This window comes from Micropterus salmoides, unplaced genomic scaffold (genome assembly GCF_014851395.1).
Source record: "Micropterus salmoides isolate LMB-PRFRI ecotype aquatic unplaced genomic scaffold, ASM1485139v1 Ms_hic_scaffold_16, whole genome shotgun sequence".
NCBI classification, from domain to species: Eukaryota; Metazoa; Chordata; class Actinopteri; order Centrarchiformes; family Centrarchidae; genus Micropterus; species Micropterus salmoides.
The window spans coordinates 2,265,560-2,289,038 of NW_024040707.1; the positions used below are offsets into that span (position 1 = coordinate 2,265,560).

Genomic DNA, 23,479 nt, shown 5'->3' on the forward strand with positions numbered 1-23,479 from the left:
CCCACCACTGTAACTCATCTAATTACAAGCCGGAACTACAAGGTAACCCCACCCACCACTATAACTCAGGTAGCCCCACCCACCACTGTAACTCATCTAATTACAAGCCGGAACTACAAGGTAACCCCACCCACCACTGTAACTCAGGTAACCCCACCCACCACTGTAACTCATCTAATTACAAGCCGGAACTACAAGGTAACCCCACCCACCACTATAACTCAGGTAGCCCCACCCACCACTGTAACTCATCTAATTACAAGCCGGAACTACAAGGTAACCCCACCCACCACTGTAACTCAGGTAACCCCACCCACCACTGGAACTACAAGGTAGCCCCACCCACCACTGTAACGCAGGTAACCCCACCCACCACTGTAACGCAGGTAACCCCACCCACCACTGTAACGCAGGTAACCCCACCCACCACTGTAACTCATCCAATCACAAGCCGGAACTACAAGGTAACCCCACCCACCACTGTAACTCAGGTAACCCCACCCACCACTGTAACTCATCCAATCACAAGCCGGAACTACAAGGTAACCCCACCCACCACTGTAACTCAGGTAACCCCACCCACCACTGTAACTCATCCAATCACAAGCCGGAACTACAAGGTAACCCCACCCACCGCTGTAACTCAGGTAACCCCACCCACCACCTATTCCTGATATTATTCATCAGCAAAGTAACAAAGAACAAACCACAACCATTCAATAAGAATTTGAATCAGTGTGGTTTTAGCACTTTATCTAAAAATACTTCTCACACAGGTTGAACCTGTGCAGAGGCTCATTCACAAACCGCACACAGTCAACAGGTGACTGAAAGACCAGTAAACATGCAGCAGCAGCAGCACAGATGTCCACACAAACAAGTGCAGAAGATAACTTGCACCAGCTGAACCGACAGACAGGGTGAATTTGACTCACGTTAACTGACGCTGAAGGCTTTTTCTTGCCTTCACGGAAGCGAACTGGTCCTTCTGAAGCTGTGATGTTATTGATCACCTCCATTGCTGCTATAACTAAACTGCCATCATTAGCAGCACTGGGGAACAACTCTCAGCGATGCTACTATCTGCTGTTTGTGTCGGTCTCCGCTCACTTCACAGGCTCCTTCCACATGATGACACTGACTCACCTGATTAGTTCATTAACCTGCACCTGGTTTCCACCTGCGCACTCTGGAAGGCTGCAGTATCATGTGTGGCCGTTACAAACAAGGGGGGCGCTGTTTCACTCATTTCTAACAGATGGCTGCAAAACGGTGGAGGGAAGTAACTAAGTACACTTTTGATTAATTTGTACTTTATATTTCCACTAGCTGCAAATTATGGGCACATTTTACTCCACTATTTTTATCTGATAACTTTAGTAACAAGTTACTTTGTAAATTCAGATTAAGAAAACCAAATAGAATATTGTTATAATGTGTTAGATAAGAATGTCTTGATTCCCAGTGGGAAAGTTAGCAGTATGTGGTGTGAACACATTAATCCATCAATATATTTAATTCTGAAATGGGCCATTCTACGTAATAAGAACTTTTACTTGTGGTACTTACAGAGTGTATATATTTGATGTTAATACTTTTGTACTTTTACTTAATTTTGCTCTCATAAACATGAAGTGGAACATCTTGCAGCCAAAGAGATGGATAGACCAAACCAGTGCTAAAAAAACAGAGATAACTCTGTTTAGCACATTTTAAACTGACCTTACCCCACACGCATGATATCATTTTTCCAGATTTCTGAAGTTGGACTTTTCCTTTTGTCAATTTAACAAATAATTCAAGAGTTCAAGCACACAGTTTAAGCAGAAGGAAAAAAACAAATGTGAACATGAAATCAATAAGTCATGCTCTCGCATTGAAAGACTACGCTCTTGATTTAAGACAGGAAAATAATCCCATACGCCGGCGCATATAAAAATGTAAAAAATTATTATATAACAGTTCAAGGTTGTAAACAATATTGTGCCATTATGTATAAAAACAAATACAGCAGATATATGTAAGAACTAAAACTATTATAGTTTTAAAAATGTCTTTCAAAATTGTGTTATGGTCTGCAGAAAGTCCCACATCAGCACTTTCAACTGGTTTTCTCAGCGCGTCTCTACATGGTATATAAATAAAGTTGTCACTTAAAGTACGAACACTGTATTCACCGATGAGTCGATGGACCACAGAGTCAACTAGAAAAACTGACGTTGTGTGTGTTGTTGTGCACACTTTAGCTTCCATTGTGGTCTTTAATATTAGTTTTAAAGACAAATGGACCCAAGTGAAAGGGATGCAACTTTCTGCTCATTTCTTGGGAGGCAAGTGACTCTAAAAGAAGAATTTGACTGGCATATGATACATCCAATAACCTGTTAACGCTCAGCGATGATTATGATAATTAAGATTATTTAACGCTGGAATTACTGTGGTTGTACTGTGTTGCAGACATGCTGTTGTTGACCACCAACCCCTACGACTACCACTTCTGCTCTCAGGGAGAGACCAAAGTGGAAGGCATCAACGACGGAGAGGAGCTGATGCTGACGGACGTAAGAGACAAACTCCTCACCCCCAAAACCACACACGCTGTTCTGTGATGACATTTAAACTACAGTCTCTGTATGTGCAGCACGCCATGGACACGCTGGGCTTCACTCCAGAGGAGAAGTACGGCTGCTATAAGATCGTTGGAGCCATCATGCACTTTGGTAACATGAAGTTCAAGAAGAAGCAGAGGGAGGAGCAGGCCGAGGCCGACGGCACCGAGAGTAAGACGCACCTTTACTCACCGTCTCATCGGCTCAGATAGAACTGCTGCTGGTCGGTAAAGCAAGGACACAAGATGATTTATTTTGTGCCATAGAAGCATAGAAAAAGCTTCAAATAAGCTTCTTAATAAGGCAGCTTGATTAGACAGCCAACTCAAAGAACCAGGCCTGGACTTTCATCATTTTAAGGTCACTTGGCCTTTGGTGTTTCAGTTTTTTGAGGGCACAAAGGCCAAGGGCATCAATAAAACAATGAGTCCACATAAATGATCAGTTTATCTCAAGGCTTGAGGATAATTTTACTTTTTTTTCAAATTTATTAAGGCTGAAGTAGGCAACGTTGGAGAAACAGGAAGAGACAACTAGATTTTAGTTTTATAGTATACAACCGAAAAACCCCCTCCCAAAGCACATCACCATGAGGGAACTGCCCATGAGTGCAGTGGCAGAGTGCACGCAGGTAGACAGGTAGGCTAAATTTATCATATCCACTTGAACGGCCAGGATCAGTTCTGTCTAATATTTTATAATGATTATTTTATTATGCCTTTATTTTACAAGGCAAGTTCTTTAAGAACAGTTTATTTACAATAATATAAGTAATAAACTACAATGTGAGAACGTTTTACCCCAAGACAGCAGACTGAGATCTGCTCATAAAGCAAGCTAGACCACCTCCAGATGTGGTCTCGCAGACTGGATTTCATTGCATGACAGCAAACTAGAATGCCAACATACTGCCACAGCGGCTGCACAGGAACCGAAGCATGAGATCTGCAGGAGATGAAGAGAGAGATTTGACCCACGGCCGGTTCATCATAGTTTCTGATGACGCAACGCAGTGATGATACAGACATGTCACAGAGGAATCAAGCATGAATAACATGGATCTGTCAGGCTTCTGTCTTTCTGCTTCAGCTGCAGAACCTCGATCCAGCAGTTGAACTGGTGATGAGGAGGAGGAGGATGTGGGCTGAAGCAATAACCAAAGCATCTCTCTCGCTTTTGTTTGGCCGAACTAAGTCTCAGCAAAGGAAACTGCTGTCTATAAAACATGGACAGAAACGAGGCCTTCGTGAAGTTCCTGCCCTGCAAAGAGCATTCAACAACAATAAACAACAAAAACAAAAATAAAATCAATTAAAATACAAATAGAATAGACCAGAAATACAGTTACAGTGCAAAAAAAACTGAATAAAAGAGCAGAGTGCATTTCAGATCATCAGGAAGTCGGTTCCATCTGTGAGCTGTATGGTTCTGACTCGAGGTTCTACCAGCTTACTGCTTCCTGTAAAGATCTAAGGTTCCTACTGGGTTTCATGTTCCGCAAAGAGATCAGAGATGTGTTGTTGGAGATTACTGAGTGATTCATAAATTAGCAGCAGCACTTTATTTAAGATTTAAGAACTGGCGAAGTGTGCTCAGCTCTCTCGGTTCTATCCCTGAAGGAGCTGAAGTCGTCCAACAGCCTTTGTGTTTTAGACCTGACAGGAGCTGAAGACCTGGCTCTTTGTTTGAGCTCTAGTTTCTTAATTGTGGTTTAAATCTCCTTTTAATTACTGGAGACAAATTAGCCAAAGTTGGGTGAACTAAAGTCAAGTAAGATATTATACCCAACGAGGCAGGTGGACAGTCAACGTTTCACGTCAGGTGATTCTTTGCCTCCTCATCACAGTTGTGGAATATCCATGTAGTTGTGGATTAATGGGCTTTAAAGACAGATGAGATGAGCTGTATGTGTTGTGTGTTGAGGTGTGGATAAAGCAGCCTATCTGATGGGCATCAACTCTGCTGACCTGCTGAAAGGCCTGCTGAACCCCCGCGTCAAAGTCGGAAACGAGTTCATCGTTAAAGGACAGACTGTTGAACAGGTAACCCATCAATCAATCAATCAATCAATCAATCAATCCATCCCGGTCTCTTCTACCACATCATGCTAACAGCAGTAGGATCACTGAAACCATTTATCTTTGCAGTCACCGGCCATTTAATGTGTGTGCAGGTCAACTATGCAGTGGCAGCTCTGGCCAAAGCCACCTATGACCGGATGTTTAACTGGCTGGTGAGTCGGATCAACTCCTCCTTATACACCTCTCTGCCTCGTCAGTACTTCATCGGAGTCCTCGACATCGCCGGCTTCGAGATCTTTGAGGTAAAGAGGAGCGAATGACATGAGACACATAGTCAAGTTTCCACTCTGTTCCAAACCCAGCTGACCGCTGGATGGATGTCCTGTGCGAAGCTACGCTAAACATGTCCCAGAACTATTCCTGTATTAGATGCACAGATTCTTATCTGAATCTATGAGAGATCCCCCAGAATTCACTTGGTTAAGTTAATATTTGATTTGGCCCCCAGTTCGTTTTTGTGACCTTCCCAGAAAATAAACGTTACCTTGTTGATCTCCAGAAATGTTAACCTTGACCTTAAAAGAAAAAGAATACAGGGTGCAGGAGGTTAAATTAACCATGAGAGTTGAATTTAACGTGGTGGGATTTGTAAAGGCTCCCTTAGCGCCTTTCCATTGAACTGTTCTTAGGCTAAGAAAAACGCCCACCGGCCGGTGATGAACACAGCTGCTAAATGTCGTCCATCTCTTTCTGCAGTTCAATAACTTTGAGCAGCTGTGCATCAACTTCACCAACGAGAAGCTGCAGCAGTATTTCAACCACCACATGTTCATCCTGGAGCAGGAGGAGTACAAGACTGAGGGGATAGAGTGGACCTTCATAGACTTCGGTTTGGACTTACAGGCCTGCATAGACCTCATAGAGAGGGTGTGTGTGTTTGTGCGTTACTCTTGGGTGGGCTTCGTCAGGAGGAGGTCATGTCTTACTGTGTTTGTAAAGTTCAATCATCTTTAACATCATGGAGGTAGAGATTAGTGTTGTAGTACTCAAGATCAGTCTGAGACCTTTAAAAAGTGGTCTCTCTCGTGTGGTCTCCAACGTTTTATTTCAAGACCACAACTAGTGGGAATATCAATAAATTGCCTGAGCACCTTCTGATTTATTTGTTAACATCCTTACTTTTACTATATAATATGAAGCAATTGTAAATCGATTTGGATGAAAGCGTCAGCTAAATGAATAAATGTAACTAGTTTCAGTTGCTGGAGCAACACAAGCTACTTAATTTAGTTAACAGATTGAGGGAAGTAGCTAATATATGCGGTGTTAACTTCGTGAGACATTGATGGGACGTTTTTGCTTGTTATAAACAATGACGAGACAGGCGGCATAACGCTATGTAGCTAATGTGCAAGCTAAGTTACTTCAACGTTAAGGCAAGGCAAGTTTATTTGTATAGCACATTTCAACAACAAGGTAATTCAAAATGCTTTACATAAAATATAAAAGCAACAGGGAAATATAAAAAAAGTTTAAAAGCAACGTAGGGAAATTGAAAAAATACACATTAAGTTATAGTGCAGTGTACAATCAGGGTTAAAAGCTATAAATGGAAAATAAAAACAGGCTGAGCAAATAATTGAAAATTATTTTGAAAAGAGAATAAACAGAGAAGTACATTTAATCTACTCTCTCTAGCTAGTCTGTACTCGGGTCCATTGCAATCTTTGGGTCCACTGAAACTCCAAAAACCCTCGGACACTACAGAGAAACCAGGACACGTCTGTCCACAAGCCACTTTGATCCAGTTATATTCTGGATCCACCTGCGCGTTTACAGGTGGACAGAGGTTCCTGCAAATCACTCAGGTGTGAGATTTAAGACCAAGGTTAGCTAATGTCAGCTGCATACAGCTCCTGAAATTATAGCTACTCAACCCCTCGAAGTCTTGGTCTTGTCTCGGTCACGATACACTTGGTTATGACTTTGTTTGGGTGGCCTTGACCACAACACTAGCAGAGATCCTTCACAAGTATTATCCAAGGAATATTAGCTTTATTTAGACAGATGAGGTAGAAGTGAATGATTCTGCATGGTCAAAGATGTTTTCAACGTTTTCCCTGAAGGAAAAGTGCATCTGATATAAAAATACTAAATAAATAAATCAATGTGGATTTCTTTCAGCCTATGGGTATTCTGTCCATCATGGAGGAGGAGTGTATGTTCCCCAAGGCCACGGAGCACAGCTTTAAAACCAAACTCTACGACAACCATCTGGGGAAGTCGCCCAACTTCCAGCGGCCGCGGCCGGACAAGAAGCGCAAATATGAGACGCACTTTGAGGTGGTTCACTATGCTGGAGTGGTGGGTCTCAGCTCATATTGTTCCTTTAAAGTTGCTTCTCATGTTAAAGTTACAGCAGTTGGAATTTGCCATATTTATTGATTTGAGTGCTGGTTCCCAATCAGAGAGGCTAGTAGTAAAATTATTATTATTATTATTAAACCTTTATTTAACCAGGAAAATCCCATTGAGATTACTAATCTCTTTTTCAAGGGAGTCCTGTCCAAGACAGCGGCACAGATCACAACAATTCAGTACATTTCAGACAATTTCATAACAATTTCATAAGACTATTTAAAAACATTTACAAACCATAGATTTCATTTCCAAACCTTTGAGCAAGAGTTTAAATTGGCCTATTGAAACCAGTTCCTTTAATTTCCAGAATTTTTGTAAATTGTTCCATGTTGTGGGGGCAGAAAAGTAAAATGCCACCTTACCAGCTTCTGTGCGGACACTTGGTACAGACAGTAGCAGTGAGTCTTGTGAGCCTAAAGAATACAGTCCAGCCCCTTTTGGTTGAATATATTCACACAGATATGAGGGGAGCAGACGCAGAATACCCTTATAAATAAACATATACCAATGACTGAGTCTACGGTTTTCCAGTGCTGGCCAGCCCACATGTGTATAAAGTTCACAGTGGTGTGTGCGAGGCTTACAGTTTGCGATAAACCTCAATGCAGCATAGTAAACAGAGTCCAATAGTTTCAATACTTGGGTCGGGGCATTCATATAAATGAGGTCACCATAATCCAGAATGGGTGTAAATGTTGCAGCTACAAGTTTCTTTTTTGCATTGAAAGAAAAACATAGCCTATTTCTAAAATAAAAGCCAATTTTCAGTCTCAGTTTCCTAACCAAATGTTCAACATGTCCTTTAAAACTAAGACTGTCATCAATTAAAATACCTAGATATTTAAAAGATTTTACTCTTTCGATTTCTGCCCCTTGAAGAGTGACAATTGGAGGACTTATGTATAAGATTTAGTTTGACCAGGTGCTGGTACAACAATAAACATGGATTACATGAGTACGCAGAGTACTGTATTATCTCTATAATGAGTGTTTTAGTTTGTAGTTAAGACTACAGTCAGCATATTTAAACTAGCTAACCTTGCATTTGACTCGTGCTCAATTCTGCATGTCTACGTTTCAACTGTGAAGGCTTAAGCTATGCAGGGGTAACCTTCTATGTTTTCAGATTATTTATAGAGAAATGTGTGAACGTTATTGTTACAGAGCTCCTAAAGTCATCCTAAACCCAGTGAATAATCTTTAATCTGTGGGCTTTATATCAGGTCACCGTACATCAGCTAAATTAAACATGCAATTTCGGATTTAGGAGGCCTTAATAGAAATATCTAACATAAAACATAGATTTGGAATGAAAAATGGAAGCACTGAAATTAAATAGAGTGGTGGCTTTTACAGTGTGTCTCTGCTCACTGTTGTTCGTCCAAACAGGTCTATGTACTAAAAAGCAAAACTCAGGTTCAAGAGATGCACCGAATGTTCGGCCACCGAAATGAATCGGCCGAAAATAGCAAAAAAAAGCTCTTTCGGTGTTCGGCCTAATACGTCAAAGGCTTGTGAGAAGGCGATTAAGTTAGCCGCACCTAAATTTGGAGTGCACACGTATTTTAGCCTTTATGGTAACTGAAACGGCCCAGAGCGAGCTGACAGGCAGGTTAGGTTATCCTGTCAGTGTTGCAGTATGAGAGTCCTACCTAAGTCTTACGCTGTACGAGAACCACATACAACATTTATCAAACTGGGTCGGACTGGATGACTTTAGTGCGAGGAGGAAACACACGTGACAACGTCCGGTTTCCAAAATAAGGCGTCTGTACAGGATGGAAATAAGATTATTTGGATTATATTCACAGAAAGTATAAAACAAAACTCGTGTCCATTAAAAGTAAATGGACGCGTGTAATTTACTTTACCGGACCCTCTCGGGCCCCGGACCCCCCACCACAGTCTCTCCACATGTGGGAAACACCATCTAATTTATGCAATGGTAAAAAAAGGAAAAAATGTTTTTACAGATGTTAAAACAACCACACACAGTTAGACCGTTCTCCGTAATTTACTGTTGCAAGGAAAAGATCCAAAGGAGAGGTGGAAGAGACAGAAAATGGCCTTGAGCCGGGCTCTTTGGGTCGATAAACTAAACTTGTAAAGACATCATTGCAGCACCTGATCATCTTTAAAAAAGCATAGATATGATTCAATTTTATTTATATACAAAAGTGACAAAAGTCGTCTTGGTGCTCTTTTCATGTGAGTCACTCCCAGACGGAAGTACTTTAATTCTTGGTTTATTCTTAAGGCCATGGCTATTAAAATATCATCCAACATACACTGAGACGTGGTTTGGTTTGTGGTTCTAGTATCAGGGATTCAAGGTGAAAACTTTTACTGTTGCAACCAAACCTTTCATTTCTGTTTTATCTTTGTTTTACAAGAAGAAACTTTGGCAAATCCAAATCACTGACTATAAGGGACTATAGTCTTTGTGTCGTCTGCTTAGACATAGTCAGATCGTAGCCAGTTGGAGCCTGTAGATCCTGAAAAGAAGAGACCAGAGAGACAGTTTTTGTTTGCTGAGCTGTGTACTGATCAACTATAGAGATACCAGCCTCACACTCTTCTCTGTTATGTTGTACGGTTGTGAAAAATCTATTCATGATCACAGTAGTTCTGTGTGTTTGTCTCCCTGTAGGTGCCGTACAATATCACAGGCTGGCTGGATAAGAACAGAGATCCTCTGAATGAGACGGTGGTGGTTCTGTTCCAGAAATCCTCCCACAAACTAATGGCTGGACTGTTCGAGAACTACACCAGTTCTGAGATGGGTAACTAGACAAACAGCCACTATATGAATGTTTAAAGTACGAGGCAGAAATCCAAGTGACGTGAACAAGTGTTTGTGCTGTTGTTTCAGCGGGTGATCCCAAGGCTGAGACCAAACACAGGAAGAGGAGAGGAGCTTCCTTCCAGACAGTTTCACAGTTACACAAGGTGAGCTGGACTGTTGTTCTTACCTGTGGTTGTGACAGATGCTGCAGAGCCGTGCATTCAGAATAAAGTGAACTACAAGGGAAACGGGTCAAAAAATATCTGGATTTAAAAGCAGAGACCGTCTTCGTCCCGGCCAAAAATAAACAGCCTGAAACGGAATACTTCTTCTACTTAATGCAACAAGGCTGGGCTTTGGTGCTCACCGCCATCTGTGTCATTTAGAGAAGGGGGTGGGGCCTAAGTGCAATTATAAAAGCAGCAACCCCCTGGATGGACTGTGATAGGCTGAGACTCTTGACAGGCACTACAGATGGTCTCCAACTCTTTCTCTGTTTGAATGCAGGAGAATCTCAACAAGCTGATGGCTAACCTCCGCAGCACTCAGCCCCACTTCGTCCGCTGCATCATCCCCAACGAGTCCAAGAACCCAGGTAACCAAACAACAGCGGCAGCAACACAAACAGTCTGTGGCCCCGCTATTGGCCCCATGGAGCCTGTAATGTTCATACCGCAAAGCTGTTTACTAACACATTAGCCAGGTTTCAGGTGTGATGACGAAGTTCTCGGAGACTCAGGATGACTTACACAGCTTTTGTTTATTGAAGCGAGGCTGAGGAGATCACAGTGTCAGCATACAACACCAAAACCCCCACAATATTTATGCTGTGCGCATTTTACACACGAGGTACAGCAGCATGACGTCAGTGATTATTAGATTTCTCCCGACAGGTTCGTCAGGATGAACTGACAGCAGCCTCTCTGATCATGAAAGTGATTTGTTTAAGCACAAACACACAGCCTATAGAAATCTATTTACCCATGATCCATCAGGGGAGCTAGCAGCTTGTTAAGAGGAGCCGAGCTCCCCTGTAGTTTGCACCCTGCGTACAATCTCAACCATCGGATTCCAGCAACAGGAAATAACGTTATCCTTTCACTCTTTGATTGGTTTTTCTGCTGCCGAAATGTTTCTTGGTGTTGGTGATTTATTAAAAAGACACACCACTTAATTTCGGGTTTAAATGCGATGAAACGCACGGTAGAGAGATTGTAACGGGTATAATATTACCAATTCTTTTGGGTAATGTGTTATATTATTGCGTTACAGCAAACAACAATACATTACTGTCATTGCGTTAGTTTTGTATCCCAACACAGCCAAACTGCTGATGTTTAGACTCCAGTGCAAAACCGACATCTCAATCAACTCTAATGCTTTCCAATAACAGACAGTGAGTCTGGAAACAGAGAAGATTCACTTATCAGTCAAGCTGTCGTCACCATGACAAGGAGGGAGACGGAGGCAAACAACTATGGCGGAAAAGTTCAGGGATCTTCTACTTCTGGGGTCAGCTAGTGACCCCAAGCGAGACCTGTACCTGAGCTGTGTCTGACCTGAAACCTGAATTAAGCCTGCTAATACAATCCCCTCAAACCATGCTAACATACATGGTTATTCTAATGTAAGCATAGTTCCAATACTTCCAACAGTCAAGGCATTTCAATTAGAACTTTAACTGATTATAGTTTCATTTCTCTACGAAATGTCAAAAAATTGAAAAAAGAATCAGTTTAAAAGTTTGCAGAAACTGAAACTAAAGAATGGAAACGTGTCCCGTCATGTGGAAGGACAGCAGACTGTCTTTGAAGATGTTTCAGGTGTCGCATTGTGTTTTCCAGGTGTGATGGATCCCTTCCTGGTCCTCCACCAGCTGAGGTGTAACGGGGTCCTCGAGGGGATCAGGATTTGCAGGAAGGGCTTTCCAAACCGCATCGTGTACGCAGAGTTCAAACAGCGGTCAGTCCCAAACCGGACCACACGCAGAAACACAAGTGTTTCTCACTCCGGATGTTCTCAGCTAGTACTTTTTAAGAATCTCTTTGCACGTTTCTTTCTCAGGTATCGCATCTTGAATCCTTCTGCGATTCCAGAGGACTCGTTTATGGACAGCAGGAAGGCTGTGGAGAAACTGCTGGGCTCTCTGGACATAGACCCCACCCAGTATAAGTTCGGACACTCTAAGGTGCAGTACAAATACTGTAAATATTACTACCGGGGTCTGAGGATAGAGGGGGTTGTATGTTGTCCTTACATCTGTTCGGAAAGCTGAGATGAAGATTAGATGGTGTTGCTCTATGATCTTCTCTGTTGGGTCCTCTCAGGTGTTTTTTAAGGCAGGTCTGTTGGGTCAGTTGGAGGACATGAGGGACGCCCGTCTGTCTCAGATCCTCACCATCGTTCAGGCCATGGCCAGAGGGAAGCTGATGAGGATGGAGCGACAAAAGATGATGCTGCAAAGGTCAATAAGACAACGTTTAGATAAAACAAATAAGCGCCTGCTTGTCTGAATGTCTGCCAGAAAGAAATGGATTCAATCTACAATGAAACTTTGGGAAAACATCGGCTGGATTATAAAGTTCAAGAGATTTGTTAGTTTTGGGGGTGGAAACTCAGGTGTGGTCTTTACTTCTTCCTCTCAGGGACGCTGTACTGGTGATTCAGTTCAACCTCAGGGCGTTCTTCTCTGTGAGGACGTGGCCGTGGATGATGCTGTTCTATAAGCTCCGCCCCCTGCTCAAGAGCGCCCAGGTGGAGAAAGAGCTGGCTGCTCTTAATGACAAATTCAACAAACTAAAAGAGGCCTTTGACAGGTCTGTCACCTGTTTGTATAATTTAATCAAATACATGCAGGCATTTATATCATGATAGAAGTCTGCTGCTCCGCCTCCTGCCTGTGTTGTCTGTCACTGTGGTTCACTGTTATGTTTTCTCCGTCAGGTCAGAGGTAAAGCGGCGGGATGCAGAGGAGCGGCAGGTGGTTTTGGTTCAGGAGAAAAACGACCTGGCTCTGCAACTCCAAGCTGTAAGCAAGCACTGAAACTTAAAGAATGACGAAGGGGTCAAAACTCCTAAGAAAGCTTGTACCATTTAGAACAACTTTACTGCCAGACCGACGCTTTTCGGCTTGTGACTGTCGTGTTGATTAGGTCATCCAGAAGGCCACAAGCCGCATTTTGACCTCTTCTGACTTTTTCCCTTCCCCATGCATCTTGAATGTAGGGGAAGTTGTGCCGGAAATCTCTGTTTATCTTCTAAAGTATTAAAAGGAACAATTCAAGATTTTTCTTACACCCATTTACACCTAGGATTAACTTGCAAACGGTGTCTGTAGCTCTTATCTGGATCAGGAAAAATAAATCTCAATGCAGTTGTAAATACACACAGAATACAATTACTATTGGTTCAACATCTGGGAGGTTTGTTGCTGTCCAGTGAAAACCATGCATATCCAATATTGGTAATTTATAATTATTCAGACAAAATTAAGGACTGAGGTTTGTGAATGGGTTAAGAAAATTCTCTTACTTGTTAAATTTAAAGGAGACCCATTAATCTGCTTTTCCAGACCTATATTGTAGTTCTGTGACTCCTATATGGCAGCTTTTCATGACTCAAAGTTAAAAAAAATAATTTTCTGTCTTAGACTGGCTCTTCATGTAGGCCTTCATTTCAGCCTCTGTCTGAAACGAGGGCTGTTTCTCAATCTGCGTTCTTGTCTGTTCATCAGTCGCAGCCAAAGTACTGTTCCAATTCAAATTACGCATCTAGCCAAGTACAGTCAAATACCCGGATGTGTTCTCACTTCGGATCACCAGAGTTCCCAGAATGCATTTCGCCGCCAATAAGCGGAAATGCCGGACAAGAAAACTCAGAACTCTAACTTATAATACTGCTGTTCTTGTGTCACATATAGTATTTTAAAGAGTTTTTTATGTGGGAATATAGTTGTTTAAACTACAAATATGTGGTTGATTTCTCAAGACAAAGCTGAGTTAAAAAATTGCTACGACGTTTTCGGAGATGTGAGGTTCCGCCCGCTAATGGGTCTGGCCGTCATCAAGCCCGCTGCTGTTCCAATTGCTGAATGACTGCTGAATGGAAGTTTGTACTCCAGAGCCGAACTTGCCAAGTCCGAGCTTTAAAGTACAGAAGTCCGAACTTGGCGAACTCGAGAGATAGATGGTAGATGCTCCTGTCTCTTTAAGGCCCCCCCTCTCAAAGCCCACTGTTTTCTGATTGGCCAAGAACTGAAGCATGTTACCAGGCTGTTGTTGTTGCTGGGCGGAACAGGCAGACTGAGCGTTGCTGTGGGAGCAAATGACCATATTTGTAACAGCAGCTCCGTCTGGCTCCGTGTGTCGTATTACGGAGCCGTTGGTAGAAAAAGCAGTTGAAAACAGAACATTCAGAACAGGAGGAAACCTGAGGTTTACGCTCACAGGGATTTCTTTTAAATACTTTAATCTCATTATTTGAAGCTTTGGCCAAGTTTAACATGAACATCCAACATTAACACATTGTAGGTCATAAAATGAGGAAAAGCATAATAGGTCTCCTTTAATAAACAATTTAAAAGATGATCTGCAAGCTGCCTTTCCTTTTAAGAATATTTAAATTTAGGAGATAAATTTAAGAGAGTTAGAACCAAATTCATTTCAAAATTAATTGCATCGATTACAGAGGTAGTTTAGCCTAGCTTAGCATAAAGACTGGAAGCAGGGGAAAACTACTAGTCTAGCTCCAAGTAAAAACAAAGTAAAAAAAAAAAAAAACTTTACTTTGAACATCTACAAAGTTGTTTGATTTACAAGTTAATAAAAATTTAATATCTGCAATTTTAGTGTGATTACTGGCCTCATTAGGTCATTAATACATATGTGTCTGAATTTCTTTTGTCAAAGGACAAACTTATCCCTGGTTTTGAAATAAAAGATTTGACCTAGTTGAGCTATTTTCATTTATTTAAAACAAGAAAGCCTTAGTGACCTTCTTTATTCAGCTAAACTCTCACTTTTCTTTAATACCTTTATAATTTGTTACATCTTTATCATTTTAATCATCCAGGAGCAGGATAACCTGATGGATGCAGAGGACCGCTGCAACCAGCTGATTCAGTCCAAAATCTCCCAGGAGTCGAAGCTGAAGGAGATGCAGGAACGTCTGGAGGATGAGGAGGAGGTGAGCGCCACGCTGACGTCCAAGAAACGTCAGCTGGAGGACGAGGTGGCGTCGCTGAAGAAAGACGTCGACGACTTGGAGATGACCCTGGCTAAAGTGGAGAGAGAGAGACATGGAGTGGAGAACAAGGTGTGTTGGCGAACAGCTATGTGTCCCTGCAGGATTCTTTCTTTCTCTTTTAGATTGAGAGCTTTAGTCTGGTGATGGGTGGAGCTAACAGGTTTAAATGTTTTTCTTTCCGTCCAGATGAAGAACCTGTCCCATGAGATGTGTGTTCTGGATGAAACCATATCGTCTCTGAGCAGAGAGAAAGCCGCCCTGCAGGAAGCTCACCAGCAGGTTCTGAATGACCTTCAGGCACACGAGGACAAGGTCAACATGCTGGCCAAAGCGAAAGCTCGGCTGGAGCAGCAAGTGGACAATGTAAGAAAAGTCTGCCTGAAGTGTGAAAATGTATATTTATTAACGTCTGTCGACATGCTGGGCTGGAAGAACTGCCTGACTGTAGATTGGTCTTGTCAGCCAAAAACTCCTCAATGAGCACAATGACCATCTAGAACAGGGGTATTCAATTAGATTTCAAAGAGGTCCAGTTAGAGAAAATTTCCTGAAGCAAAGGTCCGGAACATCAAAACGACGAACTTGCGTTATCATTCAGTACTATAACCTATAGTTGTATCAACACATGTTTTTAGTCAACAACGGACTGTCAAATCAAATAATATTTCCGTCAGTTTTAACATCAAACTGGAGGGATAATAAATAATAACTATTCAAATAATAAATTCTAAATTTAAGTAAACTAAATTAAAGTGCCTAATTTTTTGAAAAAATGTAATAAAAAGTGTAGCTTGAAGTGATGAAGTGTAGTCTTAACCAATTTTATAATAAACACACAAATGAACAGCTGTAATGCCTCCTCTTCTCTTTCATTTTCCTACTTTCTGTTGTTCAGTGAGAAACGTGAGCTCCAGCTAGCATATTGGAGATCTATGAGATATTCTGGTTTTGAACTGCCCGTGGGAGGAATGTACATGTAAAAATCTGTACATGCTTGATTAAAAGTCATGTGAAATCTCTTTTATCTTACGCTCCGTCACGAGGTAGTAAGTCTCAATAATAAATGGGCTGTAGGTCGGTGGTCCGGAGAGGACAGCAGCTGGGTCCGGATCCGGACCGCGGTCCGCCTATTAGTGACCTCTGATCTAGAACCTCCTAAATGGCCTTTAAAACCACCTATTGGATCTTTAAAGCCTCTTTTAATTATCACAAGAACAACCAAAGGAAGCTCTACAGTAGAACCTCTTAAAAAATAACTAACATTATCAACCAAATGTGAAGAAGTAACAGTTCTGACATCTATGTATTTTGTTGCAGAGATATCTACCCTTGCAGAGTAGTTAGCATGCTAACCATGTAGCCCCGGCCTGTTCTGGAGACAGTATAGCTCAGGCCTCCTCCTTAAGTCTAATAAATAAACTTACAAAATGGCAAGAAAGAAAATATTCTTACACCTATTTTTCTTTTCAAAAAAATACAACCGTACACCTTCGGTTTCTGTCTTTCACAGAACTTACCGCCTTGTTAACAGATCACAAAATAAAGCTCACCAGCACCGCCATGGATTGTCTTTCCACTTTTCCAACAATCGCCAGCTCTGGTTTGGTGAAATAAACCCGCAATTCAGTGAGTTAGATGTGAAATCTTTTTGCCTTTCTGATGCCTGATCTCCTACCTGATGTCTCTCCTGTCCCTGCCTGAACCCGGTGTCCACCCCAGAGACAAAGTCCTGGTCAGAGCCGCAGTAAATCCCCTCTTCTTGTATACCTTGTCATCCATCTGGCCTCCATCTGTCTCTGAGGCTGGTCCTGGTCGGGTCATGATCACCAGGAGGCTGCTGATCCCGGTTGCATTGCCTGCTCCCCCAGCTCCGATTCTAGTGCCCTTACTTCCCCAGGTCCGATTCTAGTGCCCTTTCTGGTTTCACTCAGCTAATAGGACAGCTTAGTTAGCTGCACGGCTAACTGAACTTGCTAGTTAAAGGCACTTAACAGCAGTTATAGACTGATGTGTGATATGCTGCCCCCCATTTTTTTGGAGTATGGATTTGACAGGTGGCCAGTCTCAGTTCTTACACATTCTATTTTTAATTATCACCAGAAATCTACACCCTAACCACCTACAGAATCCCTACAACCTCTTCAGCGACTATATGAATTACCCAACAAACCACTACAACCTGCTGGATGACACCAAAACTGCCTAAATGACCTGCTGAACCTGCTTAATAAGGCTTTTCATTACAACTACCCAAAGGATCCCTGGGACTTCCTAAAGGACAACTAGTACCAACTGAATGGCCATAAGGACCACCAGAAGGAACTCTAGAACCCTCTCAGTAACCATAAGGACAACCTGAAAGACATTTGCAACCACTTTCTGACCAGTAGATCATCCTAAAGAACCACTAGAAACTCCTGAAAGGCCATGAAAATCACCAAAAAAAAACTTGAATCTATTTAATGGCAATCAGAACTTCTTCAAGGATTTAAAGATCCTCTAGATCATTTACATATTGGTGTTAAATTTAAGTAAAACCCAACATAAAGTGCCTTCTAAGGTTTTGGAACACCTACAAGGTCGAGGTACTCTCTTTCTATGACTAAGCCTCCCCCCTCTCTTCCCTGCAGGTGGAAAGTTCCTTGGAGCTGGAGAAGAAGGTGCGCATAGATCTGGAACGAACCAAAAGGAAGCTGGAGGCAGATCTGAAGCTGTCCATGGACTCTGTGAGGGACCTGGAGAACCAGAAGGAAGAGCTGGAAGAGAGACTGAAGAAGTAAGAAAACACATGCTGCCTGACAAGAGAATTTCTCCACAAGGACGAGCTCAACTAAAAAATAAAGTTTAGTGTGTTTATTCCTTTCCCTTGATACTCTTTCTTTGTCTCCCTGAAGAAAAGACTTTGAGTTGGGTCAGCTTCAATCAAAAATGGAGGATGAACAGAGTTTGGCTGCTCAGCTTCAGAAGAAGATGAAAGAGCTTCAGGTTGGTGAGATTAATTCAGAATAGAACCCGTTTAGCTTCCTGATCGGCCCCTTCATCACTGCTGCTGCTTCTACAGGACTGTTTTGTGATTGCACCCTCAGACTCGAATTGAGGAGCTGGAGGAGGCGCTGGAGGCGGAGCGGGCGTGGCGTTCCAAAGCTGAGCGTCAGAGGAACGACATCGCCAGGGAGCTGGAGGAGCTTGGAGAAAAACTGGAAGAGGCTGGAGGAGCATCGGCCGCTCAGATCGCTCTCAACAGGTCATCATCATCTACAGTTATAATCCTCTAACGTCCAACAGCGGGTTGACAGTTTCGGTTTTATATTTGATGGATTGTAGTGAAATGGGGGTCAGACGTTCCGCTCAGGATCCCATCAAGTTGGTGATCCTCTGACTGTTAATCGGCATCATCAGGTCAACATGTTCATGGGTCCAATAGTTTTCTTTATGACCAAACATTATACCTGCTGAACATCAGCATTTTTATCAGCAGCTGTATCTAAGAACCGCCTTACAGAAGTGCTAGTAGTGTTGTAGTCAAGACCGCCCAAACCGAGACCAAGTCAAAACCAAGATCAGAGTTTACCGAGACAAGACAAAGACTTTTAGGGGCTGAGAACAAGTCAAGACCAAGACCGATGGAGGGCGAGACAGAGTCGAGACCAAGACCAGTTCCCCACATTACATGACACACAATAAAATGTGGAATAACATGAGAGGTGCTTCTCAAATCGATCTGAAAGATCCACATTCCCATTAAAACACTCACATACAAACACTAAGAGCTGAAATCAACGTAAGCATCTTTATTCAACACTCCTCTTCCACGCTTACCATCGCGGGGAGGGGGGACAGCCGTTAACGGAAACAACACATTTTTATTTAGGGTTATTGGTTGCATTTGAAGCAACGAGTTTTACATCTAATCAAAGTTAGTATGTTAACAAATCACACAATGCAAAAGCAATTTATTGATATTCCCAAAGTTACTTGACTGGTCTCAAAATAAAATCTCGAGTCCTCAATGTCCAAGACAGAGTACAAATGCGGTCAAGTCCGAGACGAAACCAAGACCATCAAAAAGTGGTCTTAAGACCGGTCTCGAGTACTACAACACTAGGTGCTAGCATGGCTGTCGACCCTTATGGCCTGGTTGCTCTTTGGAAAGTGGGACACCCAAAGTTCATCGACTTGTCCTCACCTGCTAGAGGTTTGGTGAAGCAATGGCTACTTTTTAGGGCTAGCTTGGAACTGGCTGTAGCTGCTGAGCTAACTGCTGATTCACAATAGCTCTCCAAGCAAGTTGCCTTGCTAATGGTCACTTACCATCTAGCAAGAACATTCGTTAAACGTTCACACAGTTTATTCAAGAGAAGCATTTGTACCATCGACTAATGTGTCATTACAGCCTGTAAATCTTGGTTGCGGAGCAGTTTATACTCCCGACTGGGCAGTAAGCAAGCTGAACCTCCGGCATTCTTTCGAACAGCCAGCAGGGGGCGACTCCTTTGGTTGCAAAAAGAAGTCCGGCTTCATTAGAAATAATGGTTAAATGTTTCTACTTCTTAGCTGATTTATTCCCTCAGTAAACACTTTCCTGAGAGTTTATGGTCTCAGTCGCTAGTTTCAAGTCTTCTTCCATTTAGTAAATTATGGTCCCATTTAGAGGAACAGAGACCAGGAAGCAGGGGAGGCTTTAGGGCGGGGCTACAAGCTGATTGACAAGTCTCCGTTGAAAAAGCTTATTAGGAGTCGGCTGTTCATTTTTTCCAGTAGGTACGTTTTGTTTTACCCCCTTTTTTTATTGCTAGCCAAAAATTAGCATCCCAGTTAAAATCACAGTTAACGTGAATTACAGATGCACCTTGCTAACCAGGCTTGCTATCGCTACCATCTCCTCCAGTTATGGTAACGTCTGGTGCTTTGTTACAAAATATCAACATGGTGGATACATCCAGTCTGTTATTATCCTGGATTTATTATTTTATAATACAAAAACTAACTAACTTAATGTTTCACAGTGTAGTCTAATGTAATGCAAAGGACTTGTGATTCCATTTATACATTTCATACATCGTAATGAGCTATCCAATACTATAATTGGTAAACCTACATTGTACCAATCTCAAGGAGGCAGCCATTGGTGAGATGCTTCTCCACTCAAATGTTTATTCAGTCTCTTAATCCTGTCTGCATTCTTTACACTGTACCTAAACATAGCATTGGACGCTGTGACTACAAAGTGTACCCAACTTCATGTCAAACAGGAAGAGGGAGGCAGACTTCCTGAAGATGCGACGGGAGCTGGAGGAGGCGGGGCTTCACCACGAGGCGACGGCCGCCACTCTGAGGAAGAAGCACTCGGACATGGTGGCAGAGCTCAGCGAGCAGATAGACGCTCTGCAGAGAACCAAACAGAAACTTGAGAAGGAGAAGGCCGAGTTCAGGCTGGAGGCCGACGACCTGGCTACTAATGTGGAGCAACTATCCAGGTCCAAGGTAAAAACAGCTTATAAAACAACCTTATAAAACTCCAAACTAAAGGAATAAAATTGGCTTTTTAAACTGTCTCTGGAGACTGTTGAGTCTATTTCTGATGGACAGGCTAAAGCTTCAAATCCACACTTTGATGCAAAAAGATAAAATGGTTTTAATAATTAATATGAAGCCACAAATATTAAAAGGTAATTTTTCAACTATTCCATATCCTGACTTTCTAATACCGATCCAGCTGCAAAGACCCTGGATACAACATTTTATTAGAGCCTCCCTGCCACACCTGCAGTTTTGTAATGAAGCTTTCTGTCAAAAATGTGTTGCCTCTGTGACACTGGACCAGATTCAATCATCAGTTGATACGGCTGCTTGTTTGATGACTTATGATCTACTTGTGTCTCTCTGTTTGTGCACAGGGAGCTGTGGAGAAGATGTGCAGGGTTTTGGAGGACCAGCTGAATGAAAGCAGGAGCAGAGCAGAGGAGCTGCAGAGACAGCTGACCGAAGTTTCTTCTCAGAAAGCACGAGCGGTCACAGAGACTGGTACAGCCATGGGCGTAAATCTCACCTCACAGTAGGGGGGGGACAATAAACATAAAATTTCTCAAGAGCAATTTTTGAAGGGGACACAAGTAATACAGCCAAAATCTTATTTTTATAGGATACATGCACACAGAGGGAAGTCTTGCTATTATCTTTCTGGTCAACAACACAAAGCAATAGTTGTTTAAATATGACTTAAGTTCATAGGTTCACAATGCGGCCATATTATCCTAAATGACTTGCGTCCTCTAGGCTACATAGTAATTTAGGTTTCTTCTGGGATAGAAGATGTCTCTTATACACACACACACACACACACACACACACACACACACACTATATATATATTATATATATGTACATGTTTATATATATGTGTACATGTTTTAATTTTCAAAAAACACCACATTTTTGTCATACTGCACATCGCTGCAGCTCTGTTTTAGCTACAGAGTGAAGCATCTCACTTCTATCCGATCTTTGTTTTAAGTTGCACATGCTCTGTACCTTTGGTAAGGACTAATGTACAATCACAAGCAGAGTGGTGGCGGGTCCTGACAAGCAAGGTAGTGTGATCCAAAACATTCAGAACGTCATGTTTCTCAATCCCAAGTTTGCCAAGTTCGGACTTCTGTACTTTAAAACTCAGACTTGGCAAGTTCGGCTCGGGGACTACAAACTCCCAGGAACAGGAGCACGCAGTCAGTCATTCAGCAATTGGAACAGCAGCGGACTTGATGGTGGCCAGACCCATTAGCGGGCGGGACCTCGCATCTCCGAAAACGTCGTTGCAAATTTTTAAATCAGCTCCATCTTGAGAAATCAACCTCATACTAAAACTATATTCCCGCAAAAAAAATACTCTTAAAACTGCATTCTGTGACACAATAACAGCAGTATTATAACTTACAGTTGTGAGTTTTCTCCTCCAACATTTCCGCTTTTTGGCGGCAAAATGCATTCTGGGATACCTGGCTATCCGAAGTCCACACAAGTCACCACCAAGTCCACAAGAACACAAGTACAGACAAGAATGCAGACTGAGAAACAGCTATGGGTTCAGAACATCTGTATATGTTCCCGAATCAGCTTTGCAACCTGTAATGAGGCAAGATGTTTCAGAGTTGTGAGTTATTAATTTGCAACAAATTTATCATTTATACGTAAAGTTTTAACTGAGCTCTGTCTCTACATCACAGCTTTATGTCCACTGACGACCAGGTGGGGGTTAGGGGAGTCAACAGGCGGACGTCTTGTCACTGTGTGTGCTCAGTGTGTTTCTCCACCAGTGTTTTTTTTTTGTGGGGGGGGGGGGCGTGCCACACCAGCCGCTAGGCGAACATTATGACACGTGTTACAAAGGGACTCAGATAGGTTATAGAAGTAAAGGCCGGACTACAATCCAGCTGTTTTCAGGCAGTCAGGAGCATTGGGTGATGGGAACTCCCTTTGAGCTAGACTTTTGGATTTTTTTCACTATGCAAACCTGTTACATGTACAAAAAAGGTGTATATACCACAATAAAAGAAAAGGGACAAAGTCAAAAAGCATAATAAAGACACTCCACCAACCCTATGATCAGTGGACGACCAGCTGTAACTCCTGAGTCACCAGAAACAACATTTGAGGACCTAATGAAGGAGGCTCGACTTACCCATGTTCATCTTCTTTTCCGTGTTGTTCTTGTAGCCGAGTACAGCCGTCGTCTGGAGGAGCGAGATGCTATGATTGGTCAACTCCAGCGCTCCAAGGCCGGGGTTTGCCAAAACTCTGAGGGTCTGAAGAGGCAGCTGGAGGAGGAGAGCAAAGTAACACTGAACCCTAATAACTCTCATCCATCATTTCAATTCTGTGCCCGCTGGGTGTCGCAGCTCTGTTTACATCCTATTTCATGCTAACAGCTGTACATAGATCTTAATAAGCCAGCTTGTGTTCCTCTCTGCTAAAGGTGTGTTAAAAGGAATATGGGAATCAGGTCCGTGGTTAAAAGTAATTACATATGTGTGTGTTTCAGACTCGTGTGGCGCTGGCTCACGCTTTGCAGGCGTCCCGTCATGACTGCAGTCTGCTGACAGAGCAGCTGGAAGCTGAGCAGGAGGCCAAGGCTGAACTGCAGAGGGAGCTGTCTAAAGCCAACAGCCAGGTGGTTCAGTGGAGAGCCAAGTACGAGACCGACGCTGTGCTGAGAATAGAGGAGCTGGAAGACGCAAAGTATGATACTCTGATACTACTACTACAACTACCACTGCTGTGACTGTTACTGCTGATGTTTTTCAGTATTCAAAAAAGTGTAACGATGAGTATGCGCAGACACAAGTATTACGTAACATATAGTTAGCTTTTAGGATTTAGGCTTCTGTTTGCGTTCCTTCAGC

At 42.5% G+C, this 23,479-nt stretch overlaps 1 protein-coding gene across 1 annotated transcript in view; it reads left to right on the top strand.

Moving 5' to 3' along the window:
* LOC119905086 (myosin-7B-like) overlaps positions 1 to 23,479 on the top strand; it is a 41,264-nt gene that overhangs the window by 6,214 nt on the left and 11,571 nt on the right. The window contains exons 10-32 of the mRNA XM_038721809.1: positions 2,458 to 2,561; positions 2,642 to 2,780; positions 4,533 to 4,651; positions 4,783 to 4,932; positions 5,387 to 5,557; positions 6,815 to 6,994; positions 9,702 to 9,834; positions 9,924 to 10,000; positions 10,344 to 10,431; positions 11,681 to 11,798; positions 11,901 to 12,024; positions 12,164 to 12,300; positions 12,482 to 12,652; positions 12,780 to 12,864; positions 14,907 to 15,149; positions 15,267 to 15,443; positions 17,711 to 17,856; positions 17,975 to 18,065; positions 18,167 to 18,324; positions 20,333 to 20,564; positions 20,978 to 21,104; positions 22,794 to 22,912; positions 23,119 to 23,315. Of these exons, the coding sequence (XP_038577737.1) occupies positions 2,458 to 2,561; positions 2,642 to 2,780; positions 4,533 to 4,651; positions 4,783 to 4,932; positions 5,387 to 5,557; positions 6,815 to 6,994; positions 9,702 to 9,834; positions 9,924 to 10,000; positions 10,344 to 10,431; positions 11,681 to 11,798; positions 11,901 to 12,024; positions 12,164 to 12,300; positions 12,482 to 12,652; positions 12,780 to 12,864; positions 14,907 to 15,149; positions 15,267 to 15,443; positions 17,711 to 17,856; positions 17,975 to 18,065; positions 18,167 to 18,324; positions 20,333 to 20,564; positions 20,978 to 21,104; positions 22,794 to 22,912; positions 23,119 to 23,315 (3,286 nt within the window). The remainder of the gene's footprint in view (positions 1 to 2,457; positions 2,562 to 2,641; positions 2,781 to 4,532; positions 4,652 to 4,782; positions 4,933 to 5,386; positions 5,558 to 6,814; positions 6,995 to 9,701; positions 9,835 to 9,923; positions 10,001 to 10,343; positions 10,432 to 11,680; positions 11,799 to 11,900; positions 12,025 to 12,163; positions 12,301 to 12,481; positions 12,653 to 12,779; positions 12,865 to 14,906; positions 15,150 to 15,266; positions 15,444 to 17,710; positions 17,857 to 17,974; positions 18,066 to 18,166; positions 18,325 to 20,332; positions 20,565 to 20,977; positions 21,105 to 22,793; positions 22,913 to 23,118; positions 23,316 to 23,479) is intronic.